At 44.7% G+C, this 24,639-nt stretch overlaps 2 protein-coding genes across 2 annotated transcripts in view; one reads left to right on the plus strand and one right to left on the minus strand.

The window, feature by feature from the left end:
• Nucleotides 1-14,642, minus strand: part of PDHX (pyruvate dehydrogenase complex component X) — a 67,468-nt gene extending 52,826 nt beyond the window's left edge. Inside the window, exon 1 of the mRNA XM_029060086.2 lies at nt 14,479-14,642. Within this exon, the coding sequence (XP_028915919.1) occupies nt 14,479-14,620 (142 nt within the window). The 5' untranslated portion in view covers nt 14,621-14,642. The remainder of the gene's footprint in view (nt 1-14,478) is intronic.
• Nucleotides 14,643-16,704: 2,062 nt separating this feature from the next.
• LOC100076505 (APAF1 interacting protein) overlaps nt 16,705-24,639 on the plus strand; it is a 38,976-nt gene continuing 31,041 nt past the window's right edge. The window contains exon 1 of the mRNA XM_007658739.3: nt 16,705-16,895. Coding sequence (XP_007656929.1) covers nt 16,836-16,895 — 60 coding nt within the window. The 5' untranslated portion in view covers nt 16,705-16,835. The remainder of the gene's footprint in view (nt 16,896-24,639) is intronic.

Genomic DNA, 24,639 nt, shown 5'->3' on the forward strand with positions numbered 1-24,639 from the left:
TGCCTGACACACAGTGAGACTTAACAGATACCATCATTCATTCATCTTATCTACCACCTCTATTGTGATCCCTGAAGCACTTAGTGCACACAATAAGGGCTCAAAAAATACCACTGATTTACTGAATGCCCCATTGTCTTGTAAGCTTCTTAAGGGCAGAGATCCCACTTCTACCTCTAGTGTTCTCTTCCAAGTGCTTAGTATGCTGCTCTGCATACAGTAGGGGCTCAATAAATGATATTAAAAGACAACAGTATCTATCCTGGCACTAAGCATTGGCACATAGTAAGCATTTACAACCATAATTAAGTGATCCTCCAGAGAGACAGGAATTGCATACATATATAAAACCTCTTCTTAAGGGAGCAATTTTAATCTACTCCCCTACTAAACCTTTAATAAGAAAGGCTAACAAGAAACAAAAGCAATTTCAGTTTTCTCTCCACCCCTTGACACAGTTCACCTTTCACTGAAACTAATAATATGCAGTGAAATGGCCACAGGCAGAAAGAGTGATTCATAAGCTGAATAACTGAGGAGAGGAGGTAAGGGGAGAAATATAGATCTCATAGGCTAAGAAAGACTTCAAGTTAACCCTGAAGGGAAATACAGTGACTTGATGATCAACTTAAATCTCTCCTCCTTTGCAGTCTCACATTTCCTCCTGCCTCCAGGACATGATTACATGGATGTCTCATCAGCACCACCTCGATTCGTCCAAAACCAAACTCATCTTCCTTCCCAAATCCTCTCCTCCTAAGAATCCCATCACTGTTGACATCATCATCATCATCTCTCTGTTTCTCAAGTTTGTAACCTTGGCATTATCCTTGACTCCTCTCTCTTTCAGCCTGCTTATTCAGACACAAAATCTTGTTGGTTGCTTCTTCAACTCTTCCCCAGAATCTGCTCCTTCATCTCCATTCAAAGTGCCACCACCCTAATCTAAGCAGTTGTCACAGTTTTAAACTGCATAGGCATCCTACAAAACCCCTCTACCTCCAGGCTTTCCCCTCTCCCCCGCGGCCAAATGAAGCATCCACTAACTGCGGGCTGGCCTCCCTGACTGTTCTTGGCCCCCTAACTATATGGCTGCACGCAAACTGCCTTCTCTCCCCTCCACCCGGCATGCTTTAGGCACCAGTCGTGCTGCCTCCCTGGGAGATGGCCCTGGGTCTCCCACCACACCAGTCTCCACTTCATCCTAACCCTCCTTGACCTCTCAGCTGCCTTTGACTTTCAACCATCCACTTCTCCTGGAAACATTATCCAAACCTGGCTTCACCAACACTGTCCTTTCTTGGTTCTCCTTTTATCTCTCTGGCCACTCATTCTCAGTCACCTTCGTTCACAGGCTCCTCCTCTGCCTCCACCCCCTAGCTTTGGGAGTTCCTCAAGGTTCAGTTCTAGGTCCCCTCCTATTCTCCATCTACACAGTCCCTTGGAGAACTCATTGGCTCACATGGCTTTAACTATCACCTCTATACGGATGATACCCAAATCAATATCTCCAGCCCTGATCTCTCTCTCTGCAGTCACTCAATTCCTTCTGCCTTCAAGACACCTCTACTTGGATGCCCTCCCATCATCTCAAGCTTAATATGTCCAAAATGAATTCCTTATCTGCCCACCCAAACCCTGTCCTTCCCGATTTTCTCATCACTGTAGACAGCACCACTATCAGTGCTTTCTCATAAGCCAGTAACCTTGTTGTTATCCTTGATTTCTCTCTTTTATTCAACTCATATTCAATCCATCATCAAATCTTGACAGCCCCACCCTCACAACATCATTAAAATCTGCCCTTTCCTCTCAATCCAAACTGCTACCATGTTAATATAATCACTGTCCTAACCTGACTGGATTACTGCTATCAGACTTCTTCCTGACCTTCCAGCCACCTGTCTCTTCCCTCTCCAGCCCATATGTCACTCTGCTGCCTGGATCATTTTTCTACAAAAGTGCTAAGGACTTGCCTCCTCACTCCTCAGGAAACTGGTGGTTGCCCGTCTACCTCCACATCAAACAGAAGCTCCTCAACATTGACTTTAAAGCACTCAATCACCTTGACCCCTCCTACCTCACTCACTACTTTCCTACTAAATAATAATAATAATGTTGGTATTTGTTAAGCGCTTACTATGTGCAGAGCACTGTTCTAAGTGCTGGGGTAGATACAGGGTAATCAGGTTGTCCCAGGTGAGGCTCACAGTTAATCCCCATTTTACAGATGAGGTAACTGAGGCACAGAGAAGTTAAGTGACTTGCCCAGAGTCACACAACTGACAAGTGGCAGAGCCGGGAGTCGAACCCATGACCTCTGACTCCGAAGCCCAGGCTCTTTACACTGAGCCATGCTGCTTCCCCAACAACTACTACAACCCAGACCACACACTTCACTCCTCTAATGTTAACCTGCTTACTGTGCCTCGATCTTGTCTATCTCACCTTCCACCCCTCATCCACATCCTGCCTCTGGCCTGGAACAACCTCCCTTCTCAAATCTGACAATCTGACAATTACTCTCCCCCTCTTCAATGCCTTATTGAGGGCACATATCCTCCAAGAGACCTTCCCTAAGCCCCCTTTTCCTCTTTTCTCTCCTGCTTCTGTGTCACCCTGACTTGTTCCTTTTGTTCATTCCCTCCCAGCCCCACAGCACTTATGTACATATCTGTAATTTATTTGTTTATATTAATGTCTGTCTCCCCTACTTGAGACTGCAAGTTCATTGAGGGCAGGGAATGTGTCTAATATTGTATTGTACTCAGCCAAGCGCTTAGTACAGTGCTCTGCACACAGTAAGTGTTCAATAAATACTACTGAATGAAAGAATGAAGAAGCACTGGGAAACTAGTGACCTAGTGTAAAAAGTATGGGCCTGAGAGTCAGAGGACCTGGGTTCTAATCCCAACTCCCCTACTTATCTTCTGTATGGCTCTGGACAAGTCACTTAACTTCTCTGTGCCTCAGTTTCCTGAACTGTAAACAGACTAAATCCTACTCCCTCCAACTTGTACTGTGAGTTCCATGTGGGAAAGGAAATGTGTCCAACCAGCTTATCTTCGTACCTAACCCAGTGCTTAGAACAATGCTTGGCACATGGTAAGCACTTAGCAAATATAATAATAATAGTATCATGAGGCCTCATATAACCTTGAGAAACTTAGTAGCTGTTGTTGTGGCTATGGATGTACCATGGACTCTGAATCACAAAGAGCCTGGAATTCTGCTCCTCTAGCCACAGCACTCTACCGACTTGTTTTTATCTTGTGTACTGTGCATTTGTGTTTATCGTTTCTTTGCTTCCAAAATGTCTGTTTCCAGACCTCGCTCTGCACCTATAGTCATAGATTTTGAGCCCTGTGAGGAACAGGGTTCCTGTCTAGTTTCCACTTATGTACTCTATTACAGTGCTGTAAAGTGCTCTGCACACAGTAAGCACTTAATAGCTATTACTAGGACTATTCTTCCCTCCTCAATCTATATTTCACTCTGCTGCCCAGATCATTTGTCTCAAACATTACTTCCTACTGCCTTCCCTCCCTTCACTGAAGGCCCCTGCTATGGGCACGCTCTGTGAACACCAGAACAGGAATAAAAGCAGCTCCTGCACAAACCCACACTATGATCCCTCCACAAAATCTTGGGAAGACTGGTGGCTGCAGGGGTACCCTAAACTCGGAGCCCCGAGGAGACAAATTCTGCTCCTCTAGCCACAGAACCCTACTGATTTTTTATTTTGTGTTTTTGTCTGAATTGTGGGTTTTTTTCATTGCATTTGTTGAGCACTTACTATGTGCCAGGCATTATACTAAGCACTGGGGTGGATACAGGTTAATCAGGTTGGACACTGTCCATGCCCCACATGAGGCTCATCCCCATTTCACAGTTGAAGAAACTGAGGTTCAGAAATTGAGTGATTTGCCCAAGGACACACAGCAAATGGTAGAGCCAGTATTAGAAACCAGTTCTGCCTTTCCAAGCCTGTGCTGTTATCTTCAATCCTCTCTTAACCAGTCAGTGGCATTTGAGTGTGTCTGTAGAGACTGTATTAAGCTCTTTGGAGAGTACGAAAGAGTAGGTACACATGATCACTGCCCTCAAAGAACTGACAATCAATAACCCAAACCACACACTTCCCTCTTCTAAAGCCAAACTAATCACTGTACCTCTTTATCTCTCTCTCAGTGGAGCTCTTTCACCCTCCCCTCTTCTTATCCAGCAGATTCCCCTCTCCCTGCCTTTAAAGCCCTTCTGAAATGACATCTCCTCCATGGGGCCTTCCCTGATTAATATTCCATCTCCCAACTCTACTCGCATCAATTGATCAATCAAATTTATTGGGTTTGGGAAAGAACAATAAAATAGATAGATATGTTCTTTGGCCACATATCTCTACAGTCCGTTGCTTCTCCTTCCTGTAGTTTATTTTAGTGTGTGTACTGGACTACACTATAAACTCCTTTAAGGCAGGGATTGTGTTTATCAGTGCCTCTATTGTATTTTTCCAAACATTTAGTATAGTGTGCTACCCAGAATAAGTGCTCAATAAGTACTACTGGGTGACTATACCCTGGGTGAAGTCTAAATCTGTATATTGGACACATTACTGAGCTAACAACACTGAGTAAAATGAGTTTCACCCAAATATCTGGAAAACTGGAAATACATATTCACTTTTACTTCCAGAGTTCTATTTGACTATCTTTAACTGAGCAACTGCACTTTTCCTGGTTATGACAGAAACAATGGAAAAAGAAGAGGCATAAACAAAGACAGAGGTAAGGCAGAAGTGAAGGCAGGAAAAGAAGTGCAGACAGACTTTCAGATTAATAGAAACCCAGACAAGAACCGTGAAATTAAGCCAACCAATGCAGAAGTAAATTATCTAGCTTTTTTTTGTTTTGGTTTGGTTTTTTTAGGCAGGTTCCCTATATTTGCCCTTAACATGTGTTTTCTAGGATCCCAAAGGAATAGACTTGGCTCATTTAATCACCTACCTTTAATATAATAACTTATTAAATGCAATTAAACTGTTAAAATCACCTTTAAAGATAAAACACTTCTGCCATCTGCAGGTTAGATAATATAGAGCAAAGGTAACAAGGGAAATTTTTAAGCAATGCTAGAGAAACACAGAGCTTTCAAAGGGAAAGTGCTTCTAATTCCTTGAGGAAAGAAAGTACTCTATAGAAAAAGTACAGACAACTTTCAAAGAGAAAAAGCTCTTAATTCACTGAGGAAAGTAACGCCTAGAGAAAACTAAATTTTACTTTCATAAGCCTTCTTTCTTCAAGAGAAGTAGTAAGGCCTAGTGGAAGGAGTCAGATGACCTAAATTCTAATCCCAATCTGCTATGTGACCTTGGCCAAGTCATTTTGTTTCTTCAACTTTTATGGCATTAAAAGCTTACTATGTGCCCAACCCTTTTCTAAGCACTGGGGCAAGTACAAGTTAATTAGGTCGGCCACAGTCCTTGTCCCACATGAAGCTCACAGTCTAATGTAACCCCTATTTTACAGTTGAGGGAACTGAGGCATAGAGAAGTTGAGTGACTTGCTCAAGATCATTCAGGCCCATGCTCTTTCCACTATGCCATGCTGTTCGTCTTGCAGAAAGAAGACTTGTAACTGTAAAATTGAGTTTCCTCTTGGTGATTAAATATAGTACTTTCTTCAGTGAATTAAGGAGCATTTTCCCATTTGAAAGTACTTAACTTTTCTGTGCCTCAGTCTCCTCACCTGCAAAAATGGGGATTACATCCTATTCCCTCCTACCTAGACTGTGAGCCTGATGTGGGACAGGCACTGTGCCCACACTGATAACCTTGTATCTACCCCACAGCTTGGACTAGTGCTTGACATGCAATAAGAGCTTAACAAATGCAATCGCTTATCCTATCCCGCCTTGATTATTATATCAATCTCCTGTTTCTCCCCACTCCAGTCCATACTCCATTCTGCTGCCCAAATCATTTTTATTCAAAAATGTTTAGACCATGTTTCCCCACTCCTCAAGAAACTCCAGTGGTTGCCCATCCACCTCTGCATCAAACGTAATAATAATGTTGGCATTTGTTAAGCGCTTACTATGTGCAGAGCACTGTTCTAAGTGCTGGGTAGATACAGGGTAATCAGGTTGTCCCACCTGAGGCTCAAAGTTAATCCCCATTTTACAGATGAAGTCAATGAGGTACAGAGAAGTGAAGTGACGCCCACAGTCACACAGCTGACAAGTAGAGAAGCAGCATGGCTCAGTGGAAAGAGCACGGGCTTTGGAGTCAGAGGTCATGGGTTCAAATCCCGGATCTGCCACTTGTCGGCTGTGTGACTGTGGGCAAGTCACTTAACTTCTCTGTGCCTCAGTGACCTCATATGTAAAATGGGGATTAAGACTGTGAGCCCCACGTGGGACAACCTGATTCCCCTGTGTCTACTCCAGCGCTTAGAACAGGGCTCTGCACATAGTAAGCGCTTAACAAATACCAACATTATTAAGTGGCAGAGTCGCGATTCGAATTCATGACCTCTGATTCCCAAACCCAGTCTCTTTCCACAGAGCCACGCTGCTTCTCCTCAACATTGGTTTTAAAGCACTTTAAAGCACTTAATCATCATGCCCCCTCCAACCTCATCTCACTACTGTCCTACTACAAACCAGTCCGCACACTTCGTTCCTCTAATGCACACGTTCTCACTATACTTAGATCTCATCTCACCGCCGACCTCTTGCCCACATCCTGCTTCTGTCCTGGAACACCCTCCCTCCTCATAAAATTGCTCTCCCCAATTTTAGAGTCTTTTTAAAGGCACATCTCCTTCCTCTTTTCTTCTTTCACTCCCTTCTGCGCTGCTCTTACTTGCTCCTTCATCCATCCTCCCTCCCATCCCCACAGCGCGTATGCATATATCTTTAATTAATTTAGTTATCTATTTATTTATATTATATCTGTCTCCCCCTTTAGACTGTGAGCTTGTTGTGGGCAGGAATGTCTCTGTTGTTACACTGTACTCCCCAAGCGCTTAGTACAGTGCTTTGCACCCAGTAAGCGTTCAATAAATACAATTGAATTGAATGAAAAAGTACCACTATTGCTATCATTATCTACTAATTATTTTAAAGAATCCTTGGCAGTACTCAGGTACTAAGGATAAACTAGTTAAGTGTAATATCAAAATCTTCATTTTGAATGCAAAGGACACTGGACAGTCATTATGAAATCTTAAGAACAACAGGATCTATCACCTAGCCTTCCGAGTAGGGGAGGACATTGTTAACACGCTGCTAACTAAATCAATGACTACTGCAATAAATAATGTTCAAAATGATTTATAAATAAGTTATGCATTTAGGGGATTTTTAAAAATCACAAAAGATTGGGTTAATTTGGGAAGTGAAGGGGTCAGGAGGAAATTAATTTTCCAGCAGTGATTGGATAGCACTGGGCTACACGGGCAATTAGTGCATGGTGACATAACTGGATTGTTATGTACTGAGGTTGTTTGGAAAATGGGGTATATCTGTGCTTCTCTGTTGCCATATCTATTAATAATAATGGTATTTATTTAGTGCTTACTATGTGCAGTGCAATGTACTAAGCGCTGGGAAAGAATACACAGGTGGGAATTAGACGTGGTGGTTCCTGTCCCTCGGGAGGTTCCTGCTGAGCGCTGCTGGCGAAAGTCCAAGCACCAAGCCGACCTCATACACTTCAAATTTATCCTTTCCTGCCTTAACTCTGCCCTCTCCTCCGCCAGGCAAAACTTCTTCTCCTCTCTCATCGACACTCATGCCCGTCACCCCCGCCGATTGTTCCGGACCTTTAACTCTCTCCTTAGGCCCCTGCTCCTCCCCCTCCCCCATCTCTCACCCCCAATAATCTGGCCACCTATTTCCTCACGAAAATCAACACAATCAGGTCTGAGCTCCCCAAAGTCACCCCTCTGCCTCTACCCTCCCCCCCACCAACCCTCTCCCCTACTTTCCCATCCTTCCCTGCAGTATCCTCAGAGGAGATCTCCTCCCTCCTCGCAAGTGCCAGCCCCTTCACCTGCGCCTCGGACCCCATTCCCTCTCACCTTATTAAAACCATCGCCCCTGCCCTCCTCCCTTCCTTAACTTCTATTTTTAACCACTCAATCTCCAATGGTTCCTTCCCATCTGCCTTCAAACATGCCCACGTCTCTCCCATCCTAAAAAAACCCTCTCTTGACCCCACTTCCCCCTCCAGTTATCGCCCTATCTCCCTGCTACCCTTCCTTTCCAAAATCCTAGAAAGAGTCGCCTCAATCGATGCTTAGAATTCCTCAACTCCCATTCTCTCCTAGACACCCTCCAATCTGGCTTCCATCCCCTCCACTCTACCGAGACTGCTCTCTCTAAGGACACCCATGACCTCCATCTTGACAAATCCAATGGCTCCTACTCCATTCTAATCCTCCTTGACCTCTCTGCTGCCTTTGACACTGTCGACCCTCCCCTCCTCCTCCATACCTTATCTCACCTTGGCTTCACGGACTCCGTCCTCTCCCGGTTCTCCTCTCACCTCTCTGGCCGGTCATTCTCGGTCTCCTTCGCTGGTGCCTCCTCCCCCTCCCATCCTTTAACTGTTGGAGTTCCTCAAGGGTCAGTTCTTGGCCCTCTTCTGTTCTCCATTTACACTCACTCCCTCGGTGAACTCATTCGCTCTCACGGCTTTGACTACCATCTCTACGCAGATGACACGCAGATCTACATCTCCGCCCCTGTCCTCTCCCCGTCCCTTCAGGCTCGCATCTCCTCCTGCCTCCAGGATGTCTCCACCTGGATGTCGGCCCGCCACCTAAAACTCAACATGAGCAAGACTGAGCTCCTCATCTTCCCTCCCAAACCCGGTCCTTTCCCAGACTTCCCTATCACCGTGGATGGCATGACCATCGTTCCCGTCTCTCAGGCCTGCAATCTCGGTGTCATCCTTGACTCGTCTCTCTCGTTCACCCCACACATCCTATCCGTTACCAAGACCTGCCGGTTTCACCTTTACAATATTGCCAAGATCCGCCCTTTTCTCTCCACCCAAACGGCTACCTTACTGCTACGGGCTCTCGTCATATCCCGGCTAGACTACTGTGTCAGCCTTCTCTCTGATCTCCCTTCCTCCTCTCTCGCCCCGCTCCGGTCTATTCTTCACTCCGCTGCCCGGCTCATCTTCCTGCAGAAACGATCTGGGCATGTCACTCCGCTTCTTAAACAACTCCAGTGGTTGCCTATCAACCTCCGCTCCAAACAAAAACTCCTCACTCTAGGCTTCAAGGCTCTCCATCACCTTGCCCCTTCCTACCTCTCCTCCCTTCTCTCTTTCTACCGCCCACCCCGCACGCTCCGTTCCTCCGCCACCCACCTCCTCACCGTCCCTCGGTCACACCTATCCCGCCGTCGACCCCTGGGCCACGTCCTCCCGCGGTCCTGGAACGCTCTCCCTCCTCACCTCCGCCAAACTCATTCTCTTCCCCTCTTCAAAACCCTACTTAAAACTCACCTCCTCCAAGAGGCCTTCCCAGACTGAGCTCCTCTTCTCCCTCTACTCCACCACCCCCCCTTCACCTCTCCGCAGCTTAACCCTCTTTTCCCCCCATTTCCCTCTGCTCCTCCTCCTCTCCCTTCCCATCCCCTCAGCACTGTACTCGTCTGCTCAACTGTATATATTACCCTATTTATTTTGTTAATGAAATGTACATCACCTTGATTCTATTTAGTTGCCATTGTTTTTACGAGATGTTCACCCCCTTGACTCTATTTATTGCCTTTGTTCTTGTCTGTCCATCTCCCCCGATTAGACTATAAGCCCGTCAAACGGCAGGGACTGTCTCTATCTGTTGCCGACTTGTTCATTCCAAGCGCTTAGTACAGTGCTCTGCACATAGTAAGCGCTCAATAAATACTATTGAATGAATGAACTGAATGATATGTGTGTATGCAGGCTTGTATTTCTAATTTCCTCTGGATTTTATCTGTATTCTTGTTGGGGGTAGGGGGAGAAGGGGTGTTTGTGTGTCTGTATGTGTGTGTGTGTGTATAGTCCTGTTAAGGTCTGCTTCTACAGGGACATTTGTGTGTGCTCCAGTGTGTGTGGGCCTAGGACTCTACATGGGCGTGTATGTGTGAGAGGAGATATAGGCAGATTTTGAATATGTGGAAAGGAGGGTCTGTGAATAACTGTGGCTTTATGTATGTAGGTATGTGTATGTATGTTGGTGGTATGTAGAGTCTGTTTAAGTGCTTGGGACATAGTAAGAGCTTAACAAATACCATCGTCATTATTATTTATGGCTCTTTGTGGATGTTCTGGGGGTAATCTATGCTTGGGAGCACACACAGATGCACGTGGGGAGTAGGGGAGGGAAGACATATGTGCAGGTATGTGAATACTCAGTGTGGTTTCCCTCCCTGCACTGCTGAATCAGAGGACTGGCAGAGGTATCTTTCCACTCCTCAGCTCCTGCCAAACCAGTGTCCCTTGCAACAAGTAGCCATGATTTCCTGTGGGTTCACCAGAGGCCCCGAGGCTGACCGTTAGCTCACAGGGGAGGAGAATCCTGCACCCCTTAACCACCTACTCATTAATTACATCAATCACCCCTCTAAATCAGTTAGAGGGGGCAGGCTTAGAACACAACTTCTGGGGGGGGGGAGGAGGAGATGCTGGCTCAGCTTCAGGAGTGATCCAAGCCCTCTCAAGCAGCAGCTGCAATCAGAGGAGGTATAGATATTTACACCCAGGTACCTCAGGAAGTACATTATATGAAAGGCTCTGCAATCTCCAGGCTCCAAATCCTTTTCTGGGCAGATTTAAGTAAGTTAGTTAGATCTGGAAAAATTAATGTAAACCGACTCATCCTCCAAATGAAGATATGATAGCTTTCTTTGCACTTTTAAGGAAAAAAAAGTTGGTAATATTTAAACAGCTTGGTTTGACACTCAGTCACATGCTCAGCTCTCCCATGTGACTCGCCTCAAGAGAGGGGAGAAAATAGGCCTGGTAGGAGAGGACCAAGAAAGAGATAATAAAATTTTAGGTTGAGGACAGAGAATTAATTCAGTAGAAAGCCAGTTACTTTTCCCAAATTTGTTCAATTATCCCATTTCTTCAATCAAACTAGCTTTCTATTTTACAACCAAATCAAAGAGCAGAAGGGCAATGAGAGCTATAAATTTTGTTAAGAAATAAGGATGAGGTCCTGATTTTGTTGTTCTCACCTCCCATTTTTAAGCAAGTTTACGGAGGTCCCTCAGCACGTCTGCTGCTGTCTTTGTGCTTAATTTATATCGGGTGCTTATTGAGTGCAGAGCACTATACCAGACGTTTGGAACAGCGCAACACAATAGAGATGGCAGGCCAGACCCCTGTCTACAAGGAGCTTACAATCTAATTTACTGTACAATCAACTTGTACATTCGATTTCATTGAGTGCTTAACGTTGCCCAGCCCTGTCCTAGACACTTGGGAGAGTGTGATAAAAATAAAAGTCTCTGCCCTTAAGACAAGCAAATCACATACAAACAAACCTATACAAAATACAGATTCAACTGATAACGGAAAGATGATGGAAAATGAATAAACGCAACGTGTGAATCATCAATATACACATAAGGACAGCTATTGCTGCGTGACCTTGAGCAAGTCACTTAGCTTCTCTATGCCGTAGTTCTCCTGTTTGCCCTCCTATTTAGACCAAAAACCCCACGTGGGACATGGACTATGCCCAACCCGATTATCTTGTATCTACCTTAGTGCTTAGAACAGTGCATGGCAAATAGTAAGCGCTTAAATACCATTATTATTATTACTGGTAAGGCATGAGCAGGGACAGTAGAAACAATATAATCTGACTGGGAAGCAGCAGGGCCTAGTTGATAAAGAACAGGCCTTGGAGCCACAGGACGTGAGTTCTAATTTCGGCTCTGTCACTTGCCCACCTTCAGATTTTGGGCAAGTCAGTTATCTTCTCTGTGCTTCAGTTTCCCTACATGCAAAATGGGGATTCAATATCCGTTCTCCATCCTACTTAGACTGTGAACCCCAGGTGGGACAAGGACTGTGTATGACCTGATTAATTTGTATCTACCCCAGCATTTAGAACAGTGTTGGCATATAGTAAGTGCTTAACAAATACCATAAAAAAGTATCTCCTAGGACAAAGAGGGAGGGATGTGGATTTGACAGATGGGTGAAGAAGTGAAAGCAGGGGGAGTAAAGAGCAAGGCACAGTTAAGGTTAGCTTGGGAGCTGCAAAGAAGAGTGACAGGTGGGGGTGCAGCAGCAAGGTGAAGGGTTCCCGGGGGGAAGGCAAAGATTTTAGCACAGCCCTTAGAGTCTCATCTTCTGATAAAGGGAGTGCTACTTAACCATGAGGTTCTGGTGGTTGGGAGGTGACAGAACCACTCAAATAATCCATTAATGATGCTTCGAATAAAAATAATTTAAGAGTTTATTTCTTCAATCTTTGGTAAATCAATTCAAAGTTTATAAGAGAAGCAAGAGCTGTTGGACATGAGTAGACAATGGAGTTATTTTGTCATGATTGCTGATGATTACTTGGGGGGTGGGGGCATTCTTTACATGGCAACATTTATATCCAACTCAAGAACGCTGAAAGCATTAAGGTGTTCGGCATACTGAGATTCTTCGATATGACTATTACAAGGAAAAATCCTTGATGATCATCTGTAAACCTCTCTTAAAATAAAGAAAATCACCCTATTCATCTTCAATACAACCCTTTGGACCTTCCCTTCAAAAATTCTCCTGGAGAGTTATGCCAAGAGAGCCTTCAAGATCTATTTTCACCCATTCCCTGATAATGATGCAATTAACTTGGAGGAAACTAATAATAATAGTGGCATTTATTAAGCACTTACAATGTGCCAGGCACTGTACTAAGCGCTGGGACATGTACAAGCAAATTGGATTGGACAGAGGTCCTGTCCCAGATGGGGTTCACAGTCTTAATCCACACTTTCAGATGAGATCATTGAGGCACAGAGAAGTCAAGTAACTTCCCCAGGATCACACAGCAGATAGGTGGTGGAGCCACAATTAGAACTCAGGTCCCTCTGCATCCCAGGCGTATGCTCTATCCACCAGACCATGCTACCATTTTAGGAATCGTCCTTTCGACCACTAACATCCACTTATTTGTCCCCTAGGAGATGTGGACAGGGTGACCTCAACCTGAGTGGTTTTAGAAAGAATCACTATGAAGAGTTGCTTTCCTTTCTTCAAAGACCTTAAAGAGTTTGATGATCCTTAGATTTTCCATACACTCATGCTATTCATTCACTCAATCTTATTTATTAAGCGCTTACTGGGTGCAAAGCACTGTACTAAGGCAGGTGGTTTTAGTAAGAACCACTATGAAGATTTGCTTTCCTTTCTTCAAGGTCTTTATAGAGTTGGATGATCATTAATCTCACTTGCGCTCATGCCATTCAGTCATTCGAATTTACTGAGCACTTACTGGGTGTAGACCACTATAGAAAGCGCCTGGGAGAGTAAGATATAAGCAGCATGGTTTAGTGGATAGAGTAAGGGCCTGGGAGCCAGAAAGACCTGAGTTCCAATCCCGATTCTGCCACTTCATTCATTCAGTCGTATTTATTGAGCACTTGCTGGGTGTAGAAGCAGTGTAGCTCAGTGGAAAGAGCACGGGCTTGGGAGTCTGGGGTCATGGGTTCGAATCCCACCTCTGTCACTTCTCAGCTGACTGTGAACAAGTCACTTAACTTCTCTGGGCCTCAGTTACCTCATCTGTAAAATGAGGATTAAGACTGTGAGCCTCACGTGGGACCTGATTACCCTGTATCTACCCCAGCGCTTAGAACAGTGCTCTGCACATAGTAAGCGCTTAACAAATACCGACATTATTATTATTATCATTACTAAGCGCTTGGAAAGTACAATTTGGCAACAAATAGAAAAATCCCTACCTAACAACGGGCTCACACTCTAGAAGGGGGGGAGACAGACAACACAACAGAACAAGTAGACAAGCATTAATACAGCCTGCTGTGTGACTTTGGATAAGTCATTCACTTCACTCAACAGTATTTATTGAGCGCTTACTATGTGCAGAGCACTGTACTAAGCACTTGGAGTGTACAATTCACTCTCTGTGCCTCCGTTCTCTCATCTGTAAACGAAAAAAACAAAAACTGGGGATTAAGACCGGGAGCCCCATGTGGAGCAAGGACTGGGTCCAACCTAAACTGCATCTACCCCAGCGCTTAGAACAAAGCTTGGCACACAGTTAGCGCTTAACGAGTGCCCCAATTGTTACTAAAAAAGAGGCCCATTCCCTGCTCACAGCGAGCCACCCCTCGGAGGCTTTGGGGGAGGAAGAAGGGGGGAGGGAGGGTGGTGGGTGGCCAAGGTCAGCCATCAGGCCGGGGCGGGGTTGGGGCCGGGCCTCCTCGGTGCCCCCCAAGCCGGGCACTCACCCTGCAGCCAGCCCCCGCTGTGGACCCCTCGCCAAACCCCAGTGCCCGCCGGCAGGACGCGGACTCCTCCCCGCCGGCTCCCCGGCCCCGGGACGAGGCGGAGCAGCGCCCGGCCACGGCCCAGCTGCAAGGACGCCGCCATCTTCCCACCGGGCCTCCTCCCGCCTCTCGCCCCGCCTCCCGCCTCTCCACCCGTCTCCTCCTCTTTCCATTCATTCACTCAATCGCATTTGTTCATTTACTCATTCAATCGTATTTATTGAGCGATATTACTGTGTGCACGCCACTGTACTAAGCGCTTGGAAAGTACGATTCGGCACCAGAGAGAGACAATCCCTACCCAACAACGGGCTCACGGTCTAGAAGGGGGAGACAAAACAAAAGTAGACTGGCAACAGCACCATCGAAACAGATAAATAGAATCCTAGATATATACACATCATTAATAAATAAAGTAGTAAATATGTACAAATACAAGCAAGTGCTGTGGGGAGGGGAAGGGGGTTGAGCAGAGGGAGGGAGTACGTCCTCCCGAGGTCCTGGAATGCCCTCCCTCCTGACCTCACACAATCTAATTCTCTTCCCCTCTTCAAATCCCTACTTAAAGCTCACCTCCTCCAAGAGGCCTTCCCAGACTGAGCTCCCCCCTTTTTCCCTCTGCTCCCTCTACCCCCCTTTCACCTCTCCGCAGCTAAACCCTCTTCTCCCCCCTTTCCCTCTCCTGTCCCACCCGCTCAGCACTGTACTCGTCCGCTCGACTGTATGTATCTTTATCACCCTATTTATTTTGTTTATTTTGTTTAATGAGATGTACATCACCCTGATTCTATTTAGTTGCCATTGTTTTTTATGAGATGTTCTTCCCCTTCACTCTATTTATTGCCCTTGTTCTTGTCTGCTGGTCTCCCCCGATTAGACGGTAAGCCCGTCAAAGGGCAGGGACTGTCTCTATCTGTTGCCGACTTGTACCTTCCAAGCGCTTAGTACAGTGCTCTGCACATAGTAAGAGCTCAATAAATACTATTGAATGAATGAGGGAGTAGGGGGGATGGGGAGGGTAGGAGGAGCAGGGAAAGAGGGAGGGCTCAGTCTGTGAAGGCCTCCTGGAGGAAGTGAGAGCGCTTACTGTGTGCAGAGCACTGTACTAAGCGCTTGGGAATAATAATAATAATGGTGGTATTTGTTAAGCGCTTACTATGTGCCGAACAGTGTTCTAAGCGCTGGAGTGGATACAAGGCTATCAGGTTGTCCCACGTGGGGCTCACAGTCTTAATCCCCATTTTACAGAGGAAGTCACTGAGGCCCAGAGAGGTTAAGTGACTTGCCCAAAGTCACTTAACTGACAAGTGGCGGAGCCGGGATTAGAACCCACGCCCTCTGACTCCCGAAGCCGGGCTCTTGCCACTAAGCCACAATGCTTCTCTATGTACAATTCAGCACCAGAGACAATCCCTACCCAACACGGGTTCTTAGTCTAGAAGAGGGGAGACAGACAATAAAACAAGTAAACAGGCATCAATAGCATCAATATAAATAAATAGAATTAGAGATATATACACATCATTAATAAAAGAGAATAATGAATATGTACGTGTTGTAGGGGCGAGGAGGGGGTAGAACAGAGGGAGGCAGTCGGGGCGATGGGGAGAAGGAGCAGAGGAAAAAGGGGGCTTAGTCGGGGAAGGCCTCCCGGAGGAGGTGCGCCTTCAATAATACAGTGCTTCAGAGCACTGTACTAAGCGCTTGGAATGTACAATTCGGCAACAGTTAGAGACAATCCCTGCCCAATAACGGGCTCATTTTCCCTCTGCTCCTCCTCCCTTCCCCATTCCCCCTACTCCTTCCCTCTGCTCTCCCCCCTTCCCCTCCCCACAGCACTTGTGCATATTTGTATATATTACTTATTATTACGTATTTTGTTAATGAGGTGCCTATCTATACCTATGATTCTATTTACCTTGGTGATATTGACGCCAGACTACTTGCTTTGTTTTGTCTGTCTCCCCCGTCTAGACAGTGAGCCTGTTATTGGGCGGGGCTTGCCTCTCTCTGTGGCCGAACTGTCCATTCCAAGCGCTTAGTGCAGTGCTCTGCACATAGTAAGCGCTCAATAAAAACGACTGAATGAATGGAAACAGTATAGAGCTGCCAATTTTAGGATGATGACTTCATAATAAAGGTCCCGCCTCCTCCTCGTCCCAGTCCAGGGCCCTCCCACTCCTGCCGCTCCGCCCCCAGGCTCCTCGCAGCGCCGTGGGAGGCCCGGGAAGTGGCCCAGGAGAAGGCCCCGGAGGAGGGAGGCCGGTCCGTCCGTCCATCCACCCGCTCCCTCGGCTTGTCGTCGCCTTCCCTGCATCATGTGTGCCTGTCCCGGCTCGGCGGAGGACCGCTGCTGCCCCCGGGTAGCATCGGTGCAGGTACGATCAGGGCTGGACAAGCTTAGGGGAGGCCCCGGCCCCGCACCCCGGGACCCCGGCCTCGTCGTCATGCCGGGCAGCAGCATGGCCTAGGGGGTCGAGCACCGGCCCGGGAATCAGAAGCTCGTGGGTCCTAATCCCTCCCCCTCCACTTGTCTGCCCTTTGGGGAAACCACCTCACTTCTCCGGTTACTTCATCTGTCAAATGGAGATTGTTACTATGAGCCCCACGCGGGACAAGAACTGTGTCCAATCCGATCTGCTTGGATCCACCCCTGCGCTTAATACACTGCCTAACACATTAACAAATACCACCATTATTTAGAAAACGTAGATTAGCCACCCGTGGATAATCATCATCACTGTGCCATTTGGTAAACGCCTTCTATGTGCTAAGCACAGCCCGTCATTGGGCAGGGATGGACTCTGTTGCCGAATTGTACATTCCAAGCGCTTAGTACAGTGTTCTGCGCACAGTAAGCGCTCATCAAATACTACTGAATGAATAAATATCCGGTAAACAAATCGAATCACGTCCCCGTCCCACATGGGGTTCTCAGTTTCAGTAGGAGGGAGAACTGGTAGTGAATCCCCGTTTGACAGATGAGGAAACTAGGCCACAGAGAGAAGTTACGTGACTTGACCAAGGTCACGCAGCAGGCCCTGGAGGGATTACAGCCCAGGCCCTCCGACTCATAGGCCCGTGCCCTCTGCTCTTTCTGCTAGGCCTTGCTGCTGCTTCCTGTTCTCCTATCCCCCTTAGACTCTGTCTCACCTATCTCCAACTACTCCAGCGCTTAGTGCAAAGCTCAGCACATAGTAAGTGCTTAAAAATAATCACTGTAATTATTAGTAGCAGAAATAATGATACTCTCTTTTGCTGAAGTATTCATCACTCCCATCAAGGATTTGGGCTGCCAGGGCAGATGTCCAGCAGTAATGTTTCAGAAAAAAATAAAAAATGGTAAGAACACCATAAAAAGTTGATTACTTAATTTAAGATGCTGTATATCAAGGGTATTGATTGAGCACACTCTGTGTGGTTAGCACATGGTGAAGTGGATAGAGCACAGGCCTGGGAGTCAGAAGGACCTGGATTCTGATTCTGGCTCTACCACTTGTCTTCTGTGTGATTTTAGGCAAGTCACTTCACTTCTCTGGACCTCAGTTCCCCCACCTATAAAATGGGGATGAAGACTGTGAGTCCCGTGTGGGACAATGACCGCGTCCAATCCGATTTGCTTGTAGCCACCCCAGCGCTTACTACAGTACTTGGTATTTGTTAAGCGCTTACTACGTGCCAACATTATTAAGGGCTTGGAAGAATACAAGAAGATTAGTAGACATGATCCCTCCTCTCAAGAAATTTATAATATAGCTTCTCCTTTGAATGATCTCTCTCTGTTCAAGATGTACCAGCTTTGGACATGGGTCTAATTCACTCAAACTGCTTCAATCAATAGTATTCACAAATTAAAAACCAACTGTGTGCAGGGTCTCTACTCAGCGCTTAGGAGAGTACAGTAGAGGTAATTGACACTGCCTTCAGAGAACATACCATTGAAGGGGAAAGAGGAGTTTTTTCAGAGAAGTGTTTTCAGAGACCTAACATTGCAAGCTGTAGCTGCCCATCCTGTGGGGACTATCTGTCCAGGCCTGCTCATTCCAAGCGCTTAGTACAGTGCTCTGCACACAGCGCTCAATAAATACGATTGAATGAATGAATGACTCCTACAAGTCCAGGGAGATTCCACCCAAGGCTTAAAAGACTCGGAAGTATGGCCTTCTGCCCGGTGAGCTATCTGAGGTCTTTCCCCTTTTTATTTCTGGTGGTTACAATGAAAAGATAGGCACCTCTGATGAAAACAGGATGAAAACCATAGACTGTAGCAGCGAGGCCTAATAGAGCACGGGCCTGGTAGTCAGAAGGGCCTGGGTTCCAGTCCCTTTTAGAATGACTTCTGTGCCACTTTTCTCTCATCTGTAAAATGGGGATTAAGACTGAGCCCCTTGTGAGACATGAACTGGTTCCAACCTGATTAGCTTGTATCTACCCCAGCACTTAGTAAAGTGTCTGGCATATAGTAAGGGCTTAACAGATACTTCAAAAATAATAGTATTTATAGTGCTTACTGTGTACAGAAGACTATGGCTATCAAATAGTCAGTGATATTTATTAAACACTTACTGTGTGCAGAAAACTGCACTTGGGAAAGTATGGGACAAAAGAATTGGCAGACATGATCCCTGCCCACAAGGAGCATACAGTCTACAAGGGGAGGCAGAGATTAAGTAAATTATAGATGATAGTAGAAGCAACAGAGGATAAGGATATGATTACCTAAGTGCTTTAGGGGATGAGAGTAGAATGAGTATCAAAGTATTTAAGTGGTCTGGACAATCCCTGACCCATACCAGATTATTTTTACAGGTGCCAAAACTGGGGCTCCAGTGGATTTGTGACTTACTCAAGGTCATGCAGTAGAGTAATGGCAGAGCTGGGACTTGAATCTGAGTCCCATTGAATCTGACTCGAATTACTCCTAGTCCTGTGCTCCTTGTATCAGTCTACTGCAAAATCCTGAATCAAAAAATAAGGTTTTTGTTCTGCTTATGTGATTTATTTCACTCTAGGCTATAAGATCCCCATGGGCAAGGGTCTCATCTACCAATTCTAGTCCACTTCACTCTCCCATGTGTACAGCACAGCACCCCAAGTGCAATAAATTGTTCAATAAATCAATCATCAATGGTATGTATTGAGCACCTATTATCCACAGAGCACTTCCCTAAGCGTCTGGGAAAGCTCACTACAACAGAGTTGTCAGGCATGCTCCCTAACCACAAGGAAACCACATTCTTGAGGGTAATAAATAGCAAGAATAAATGGCTAAGTATATGGTATACAAAAATTGACAAAGAATTGTAAAACATAAATCCTAAAGGTGGCAAAAAAAATCCTCAAATCCAGTTTCTACGTCCTATTCCCTCCTGGTCATTTTCTCATCTTAACCTTCTGGTCCCGGACTTGAATCCTCTGCTCCAACCACTTTCTTTCCCTTAGCTTCTCATTCAACTGCCTAATCTCTTTATAAATCTTGATCTAATAAAGCTAAATGAAGTGATTTTGGGTCAAGATTGAATTATGCATATAGTTGAACCAGTTATTAAATGCATCCAGATTTTTTTTAATGTAATATCCAATCTTATCCCCAAACCATTTATAGGAATTTTGGATTCTATGGAGAGGTGACATTACATTTCTTACCCTTATGGATTATTGGCATATCCTTGCTGGGTTAGACTTTTAAAAAACAGGGCACTTATCAGTCAATAGTATTTATTGTGCGTTTATTCTAGACTATAAGCTCCTTGTGGGAAGGGAACATATCTACTAGCTCTGTCGTACTCTCCCAAGCATGTAGTACAGTGCTCTGAACACAGTAAGCACTCAATAAATACCACTGATTGATTTATTGATTGCAGAACACTGTACTAAATACTTGGAAGATACAACAAAAATTGATTGATATATTCCCTAATTGTTATTTGTTTCATCCTCAGAAGTGTACCCCTACTTATCTTGCTTTAACACTGGTGGATAAAATTCACTACTGATTTCTGTGGATGGGCCACTTTAGAGGTTGTACATTTGTATGAGGACTGGTTTTTTTTTAACAGCAAATTACTGATATAGTCATACAGAAATTGTTACCAAACCCACTAGTAGAAGTGGTATTGATTGACTGTACATTGGAGGGAATGGGTTGTCCTAAGCACTATGAAACAGAATAAAAGAAAATCAGTGAATAAACACAGCTATCATAATGGATAGAGCATGGGCCTGGGAGTCAGAAGGTCATAGGTCTAATCCCAGCTTTACCACTTGTCTGCTGTGTGACCTTGGGCAAATCACTTCACTTCTGTGCCTCAGTTACCTAATCTGTAAAATGGGGATTGAAACTGTGAACCCTACAAGGGATAGGGACTGCGTTCAACTCGATTTGCTTGTGCCCATTTCAGCTCTTAGTACAGTGTCTGGCACATAGTCAGTGCTTAATAGATACCAACATTATTATTATCAGCATAATTAGAATTTTTAGTTGTAGTATTAGTGGGCCAAAATACAAGAGAGAAGACAAGAAAAAAAGAGATGAAGACCAGTCAGTCCCAGAGACAGAAAGAGACAGGCATAAACCTCCTACGCCCTTTCTCAAGTGCACATTTATCCAGGTGGTCCTTTCTTTGGACAGCAATGTCAGCAGCAAGAAGAGACAGAAGAAAGCACCTTTCCCCTGCTCTTAATGAATCAAGTGGTGGTATTTATTGAGCACATGGTCCCTGCCCACAAGGAACTTACAGTGTAGAAAGCCTGGTTACGAGGAGCTGTCGGAGTGGCCATGGCCACTGTTCTCGGGGGGCAGTGGCCCCCAGAACCCTGGAAGCCCAAGGAGCCAGCAGCTGCCCAGGACAGAAGCACCAACAGCCACCGTCCCCTCTAAACTCTAAGCTCATTGAGGACAGGGAACTTGCCTACCAACTCTGCTATAGTGCATGCTCCCAAGCACTTACTGCAGTGTTCTGCACATAGTGAGTGCTCAATAAATACTATTGACTGATCTACAGTCAGCAGCTCAGAACCTCACACCTGGCCTCTTGGCCGGCCTGGGGTGCAAGTTTGGTACCCAGACCTGAAAATAATTTTTGTTCAAAGACTCAGCCAAACCTATTCAAGGTCGTGAGTCTATGATATCATTTCACATAGATCCCACATCCTTGTGGACACATAAATAAAAATCAGTTTAGAGTGCTGTAGTTAAAATAGGAAACTTGCCATAGAATGGAAATTATGGGTAGGGGATGTGTCTGTTGTTATATTGTACCCTCCCAAGCGTTTAGTACAGTGCTTTGCACACAGTAAGTGCTCTCTAATTATGATTGAATGAAAATGGCAGGGGTTTATTGCTATTTGGTGACCACTAGCAGGCTCCACTGTGCTTCATGCTATTAGATTAGTTTCACCCAACCAAGTCAAACTGTGGTTCATAAGAAAGCAAAAATCGGAAGGCTATTTTTATTTCATCTTGGTACTCCCTGGGCATCTCATTTTAACAGGGACAGCATATACATAACAGATTTTTTTTTCCCCTTTTCTGCCAAGTGGCACGACTAAAATAGTTGAGTAACTTCCCAGGAGGATTTACTCAGTTAATTTTTGTCTTTTCAAATTTGCACCTTAAACACAGATGCTGTTGATTAGAATACACCAAAATCGAATCTGGTCGTTTCATAAATGAATGGGAGAAAAATAGCCAGTGTTGCTTTAGGAGTAGAGTTTTTGTTGTTGCGTTTTTGTTTTTTTTCAAGGCCTTTGTTTAGCACTTATGTGTCAAACACTGTTTTAAATGCTGGGGAAGGTACAAGTTAATTAGGTCGGGCACAGTCCCTGCCCCTCATGGGGCATGTAGGATGACCAGGTATCCCCATTTTACGTTGAGGAAATTGAGCCACAGAGAAGTTAAGTGATTTGCCCAAGGTCACAGAGCGGACAAGTGGCAGAGCCAGGATTAGAACTCAGGTTCTTTTAACTCCCAGGTCCATGCTCTCTCCACTAGGCCACTATAGAAGCTTTTTGTAAATTTCATCACACTTGGCGGGGTGTTATATTCCTGAGCCTATGCATTCAGAAGAAATATTAAATAAATGAAATATTGGGCCAGGGGTGGGGAGAATTGTACAGAAATTGCAGAGAGAAAAGTGTTATTTTTTCCTTTTCCATCTAAACTGTATATGAATGAATGGGTTTTCACCAACTCATCATATGTATGCATTCTCTAGTCCATAAGCTTGTTGTGGGCAGGGACTGTATCTCCAAACTTCGTTGTATTGTACTTAACACACTTAAGGATTCAACTAATACTTACACTTAAGTATTAAGTAATACACTTAATACAGTGCTGGGCACACAGTAAGCACTCAATATAAACACCTCCGATTGGTTCTTACTGTTACCTGTTATGGGCTTATCTTCCTTGGAAATGTCATTTCATGGTTAAGAGAGGTTGTGTCAGAACTCAACTACACAGCCGCTTTAACAACTGTTGTTTTTCTTTCATGTTCCCAAATCTGTTAATTGCTGTAAAACAGCATTTGAAAAGACAAAAGGAAAAAGGAACGCTGACAGTAAAATGGACATTTTCTTTGAAATGTTTATTCTTATTGTGCAAATTGGTAGTTTTCAGGTTTTGAAAACTGCAGGGTCTGTGTCCATTAGATGGAACTTTGTGTCTAATTAAAATACCATTTTTGTTCCCCAAAATGGAAGCTATAAATTACCAGGGACATGGATAATTTTAGTAGCTTGTGTAAAGAGGACTTATTAGAGTAGTCAATATCGAGTCCCTTTACACATTTTTTGTCAATTATTTTAATTCTTTATGTTGAAGATTAACTGGAAATTTTCACTAGAGACTGATGATAGCTTTTTTCAGTTTCCCTATCAACTGTTTATGATTTTGTGTTCTAAATGTTATCCTATCAATTAATTGCCATTCTTACGCTCATTTGTCGTTTTACTGTATTCTCCGATCTCGTAAAGACTGTGGTGATGTATTTGGAATTTACACTTTAATAGCTTTCCTAATCTTTTTGCATATTACCAAAATCTAATCCAGTTTTAATTACAATGGGAAAATAGTGGCACAAATGATACATTTTATGATGGTCTCAGTATAAATTATTTAAAGATTCATCTGCAGATAGAATTGTTAATTAAATCCCTGAATAAATTGGCAAAGAAAATCTATCACTCAGAGTCATTGAGCGCTTACTGTGCGCAGAGCACTTTACTAAGCATTTGGAAGGAGTACAGTTTATCAGAATAGGCAAACATGTTCCCTGCCCATAACAAGTTTAAAGTCTAGAGGGATTGAAATCTGTTAGTATCTCTTCTGTCAGGTGCATTTTGCCGTGATCCTATGAGTCCTAAGTAATTACTGTCTGCTAATACCCCTGGCTTTTATATTTGACATTTCAATGGAAATTTACATTAAAATAAAATCTGAAGAGATTAACATAGAACAGTTCAGAAAGCTCAAAGGAGATTCATTATTTTCTTTGTAGTTAGAGGAATGTGTTAAGCAAAACAAAAAACCAAAAGAAATTTTGGTAAATAAAGGCAAGCCTGAGGAATGTATTATCTGGCAGTTGTGACTGGACTGTCCTTAGAAAAAACTCTTATGAAATCCAAGGAAATAATAATAACTGTAGCATTTGTTAAATTCTTACTATGTGCCGGGCACTGCTCTAACTGCTGGGGTAGATACAAGCAAATTGGGTTGGATGCAGTCCCTGCCCCACATGGGGCTCATAGTGTTAATCCCTATTTTACAGATCCCTATTTCACCCAGAGAAGTAAAGTGACTTGCCCAAGGTCACACAGCAGACTTCCCTCATTGACACCCATGCCCATCACCCCTGCCAACTGTTCTGGACATTTAACTCCCTCCTTAAGCCCCCTGTTCCTCCCCCTCCTCCATCCCTCCCTCTGCTATACCCCCTTCCCTTCCCCACAGCACTTGTGTATATTTGCATATATTATTACTCTTATTAATGATGTGTATATATCTCTGATTCTATTTATCTATTTTGATGGAATTGATGCCTGACTACTTGTTTTGTTTTGCTGTCTGTCTCCCCCTTTTAAACTATCACCCCTTCTCTCCTCCCCTCCTTAACGTCCATC

The sequence above is a fragment of the Ornithorhynchus anatinus genome, chromosome 3, assembly GCF_004115215.2.
Source record: "Ornithorhynchus anatinus isolate Pmale09 chromosome 3, mOrnAna1.pri.v4, whole genome shotgun sequence".
Taxonomy (NCBI): domain Eukaryota; kingdom Metazoa; phylum Chordata; class Mammalia; order Monotremata; family Ornithorhynchidae; genus Ornithorhynchus; species Ornithorhynchus anatinus.